The sequence below is a fragment of the Atta cephalotes genome (assembly GCF_000143395.1).
Source record: "Atta cephalotes unplaced genomic scaffold scaffold00062, whole genome shotgun sequence".
NCBI classification, from domain to species: domain Eukaryota; kingdom Metazoa; phylum Arthropoda; class Insecta; order Hymenoptera; family Formicidae; genus Atta; species Atta cephalotes.
In genome coordinates this window covers 627,902-632,081 of record NW_012130126.1, presented here as the reverse complement: position 1 = coordinate 632,081, position 4,180 = coordinate 627,902, and the positions used below count along the sequence as shown (strand labels likewise).

Here is a 4,180-nt window from a genome sequence, read left to right as displayed (position 1 = left end):
CTCTCTCTCTCTCTCTCTCTCTCTCTCTCTCTCTCTCTCTCTCTCTCTCTCTCTCTCTCTCTCTCTCTCTCTCTCTCTTTCTCTTTCCTCTCCGCCTTACGCCATGTATCCATTTCGTCACGTTAAAACGCCGAAGGAGAGAAGAGAGAAAGAGGAGAGGAGAGAAAGTGAGAGACTGCAGAGGAAAAGAGACAAAGAGAAAAAGGAGGGAGGAAGAACGCGAAATTCAGCGAAGGTAGAAAAGAAGAGAGGAAGAGGGATTAGCGAGGTAGAGAGCTCTGTCGAGCTGCATACCGAGGAGCTGGAAAACGCATTGTTTAGGCTGCACTCACACTGACTCAGGTGGGTGTGTCGCGAGCGTGAAATACCGGCGAAGTGACTCCGTCGAGTGAGTCTGGCAGCCTGCACTTCCAAGTGCTCGAGTCGCGCCGCAGATTCCAGCGGACCATCTCTATATCTGTGGGAGAGAGAGAGAAAGAAGAGAGAGAGAGAGAGAGGGGGGGGGGGCATATTTGATCTACCGACCGACTGGAGATGCGACTCTCTCTGCGGAATCGATTCCACTATGATCGCACTCTTCTAAAGCGCATTTCAGATTAGCCCATTTGTCCGTAGTTGATCGCAGATCGGATAATCGCTCGCATTTTTACATCGAGTTGAACATATTTTTCCGCAATACCTCCGAATTGAATGTTAGTAGGTTATTATTACGAACGCGGAATGCGACGTGTAAAATAAATTCGCTTGAAAAATCCTTTCCTAATGTAAAAATGTAGGACACTAATTTCATTTCGGAGTGAGTTCAAATTATTTTTTTTAATTAAAGCCAGTGATTTCGAGAAATGTTTTATAGTTGTGATAGAGTTGCGTTTAAACAATTCAACCGTGTAAGTAACGTGAGATTTTAACGTATATATTAAGATTTAACGTATATATTTGACGTAATAATTTTATGTAACAATGTTTAATAAAGTCGCTATGCTAATGCGACAACTGACAAGAAAAAGCGGCATTAGATGTAGCGTCGAGAAATATCGTATTGCAAGATAAAAAACGATCCAGTGTTAAAACTATGTCACATTCTTTTTCCTCGCGTTATTCTTAACTCGTAACTTTTCTGAGACTCATAACCGGTTTTAATTAAGGAATATAATGAAAAAATGAGTTCTAAACTTCCCACTGTCCTACTATGAGTTATCTTGGTTCATCTACACGTATATAGCTTATCTTGTTCTTATTCTTTTTAGTGTTTTCAAATGAAATTGCACCTTGCTTCTTCTTTTCCACAAAAGTTTATTGCTATCGTTTATAAAAGTGTGTATGTGGATGTATATAAATGTACGAACGTTAGTAATGTATGGAGTTTGTTAAATCCAAATACGTGTGCGGATCTCAGTCATCCCTCTGGGAATTTTAAAAGATCGCACTCCAAGTACATTGATGGCGACATCCAACGGACATCGGCTGAATTTATGCTTCGCTATCGCGGTAAAGTAGAGAACGCGGGGAGTATTTCAATATAGAGTAATTCAATATAGATCCAAGTAATTCATTGAATCACTCTCTTCATTAAACAATCATCTCTCGAAGAGAAACGTACATTAGAATAGATAACATTGAAATCACAAATCCCGATTAGAAAAGCGATTACTCGAAATAATTATTAAGAAGTGCGACTCGTTCGCACTAAATTATGTTTCGATCATTTCGATCATTAAGTCGTGATCAATTACGCGGTTAAATAAGTAACGATAATAATATTAACGAGTGGTTTCGAAAACAGTCGATAAAAACTTTTATCTCAGGCTATAAAGACGAACGGAATAGTCATTGTTTAGTGAGTTAAGCGACGAATAACGGCGCATACAAACGCTACAGGATGACCCGATGGAACATAAAGGACGAGGTGCTACAACGACGAGAATTCGATCTGACCTGGAAGACGGGGGCATAAAACTTTGTCCCTGATCGCGCTTACAGTCCAATGTACTTACCTGCAAATTGGTTCGTCTCGCTCGTCCGGTGGATTCAGGAAATTGCCGTCGTTCACCGCCGAAGACGTCGATCCCCGCGGCGACCTCGGGCCGCCCTCCGGTTCGCCAATCAGCACTTCCGTCCGACCATTTTGGAAAGGGCTGCTCGAGCGTCGTTCTCCGATTCTTCCGCTCTGTACCGGTTGCTGCCAGCAAAGTTTATGTCTTCGTGAATTGACACATGGAACATCCGTACAGTTTATCACATCTTTTATCTACAGGCTCTTCGATCAGTTTAATCCTAATTTCATCCTAAGCTTGCTCGGACGTTTAGTTAACTTTAGCTATTCTTTGCAGCTAATAAAAATTTTACTATATTTCTAAAACTTAAATTCATATTGTCGTAATAGAATTTAAAAGAATTTTAACTCTTCCATCAACAATACAGGGATCTTCGAGAAACAGATTAATTTTTTTATTGTCCTAGATTATATAAAAATTTGATAAAATCTTGATAACTCCAAGACAAACAAGAAAGTCAAAATAATGACATAAGTTCAGTCAATTTGATATCATATTGACTGAACTTATGTTATTTCTTTTAACATGATTCAGTCAATATGACATTATTTTGACTTTCTTGTTCTTCTTAGACTTCTTAGACTAGTTGAAGATTTAATCGCAGCTTTTTATCATCATTCGAATAAAATTTGGATTGTAATTTACTTATTTTTTTATAAATTTAAATTTATCTAAAATACATAATCAAAATATCAATGATAATCAGAAAAATTTCAGTTGTAAATGAAGGATTAATTTGAAGCAAAATGCACAATTTAATAATCCGATTGATCTATGCATACCCGGTTGATTCAATACATAAATCTCCATAACTGATTATTGATGTGTTAAAACGTATTCAAATTGTTTAATAAATAGAGTCATAATTCTCATTTAGCATAAACGTATATGAGAAAATATTTATAAAGAAAAGTATCGGTTGTTGTCTGACGATTAATGAGAAACAACAATAAATAACAATAGCCTCGTGAAGACTCCCACTTAACGTGCCTAATGTTGGCAATTAAGCGTGATAAACTACTGATGGCGATTTACTATTCCGGAAACTGTTTAATAATTACTTAAGAAATCCAACGGATGTTGCTTATGCAAGCGACAAGCGATTAGTGTCGACATAACATTGGGAAAAAAATGTGAGGGAAAAATTTACAGTATTAAATATTTGCTAATTAATAAATTATATAATGTGTATAATTATATAATGTATGTTATGTATACTTATATATTATGTATACTTTCCCAATTTTTTTGTTTATGTTTCAAAATTCATTGTGAAAATTTAATCATATTATGTTATATTTAATCATTTTAATGTTACATGCAGATATTTAAAAATTAACATTTCTTTAATAATTATTCTCTAATTAAAAATTAAATTTGTTTACATGTATATTAAAATCTTTTAAAGAATAAATTACCCAAATACTGTTTTTCTCTTTGTATTTTTATACTTCTAAAGTAAATTGTAAGTTTACGTTACCAAGAGGTTCGCCTCTTCGCAGCTGTGTTGCTTTTCCAAAGAGTCCTTCCGCTCCTGCGAGGTGTTTTCCACTCGGATGTCCGCCTCTTTTCCTAATCCCTTGGGAATCGTACCGTTGCTAAGTTTGGTGGAAAAAGAATTCGTCTCCAATTCCCTGAAACAATTAAGACAAGGATGAATTAATTAATTTGTGACAATCAAATTAATCAACCAGTCGCCAATAAGTAATAACTATAACATAGAAAATTCTTCGACTTTCTCTATTGTACGAAATAAAAATGGGCCGCGCGAACGTATTGGCATTGTGAAAGGATATCAGTCACGACAATCGCAATTTGTCACATCCGGTCGGTTACGATGCCTCCTATAGACGCCGCATATATTTTCTCGCTTACTAGACATTGGTTTATTATGCTTTGACAGGAACATTCCAGGGGATATTAAGTCTTCGGAAATTAATTACAAGTATTGCGCCTGTGAAGCAACATCGTTCTACTGCATCCACGATATAAATTGTTTTTAATCGATCCTGAGGTATCTGTGACCCCGAGAATTCTGACATTAAGTGTAAATTTAAGAATGAAATTTTTTTTATGAGAAATCCCACTAAGTTTTCTTCTCATTATTAAGGAATGAGAGAGAGAGA

General features: G+C 36.2%; 1 protein-coding gene across 1 annotated transcript in view; it reads right to left on the bottom strand.

Annotated features, from left to right (window-relative positions):
* The window catches only part of LOC105623692, a 51,751-nt gene that overhangs the window by 41,751 nt on the left and 5,820 nt on the right, over positions 1–4,180 (bottom strand). The window contains exons 5-6 of the mRNA XM_012205074.1: positions 3,535–3,688; positions 1,995–2,179 (exon numbers count right to left, since the gene is read on the bottom strand). Of these exons, the coding sequence (XP_012060464.1) occupies positions 1,995–2,179; positions 3,535–3,688 (339 nt within the window). The remainder of the gene's footprint in view (positions 1–1,994; positions 2,180–3,534; positions 3,689–4,180) is intronic.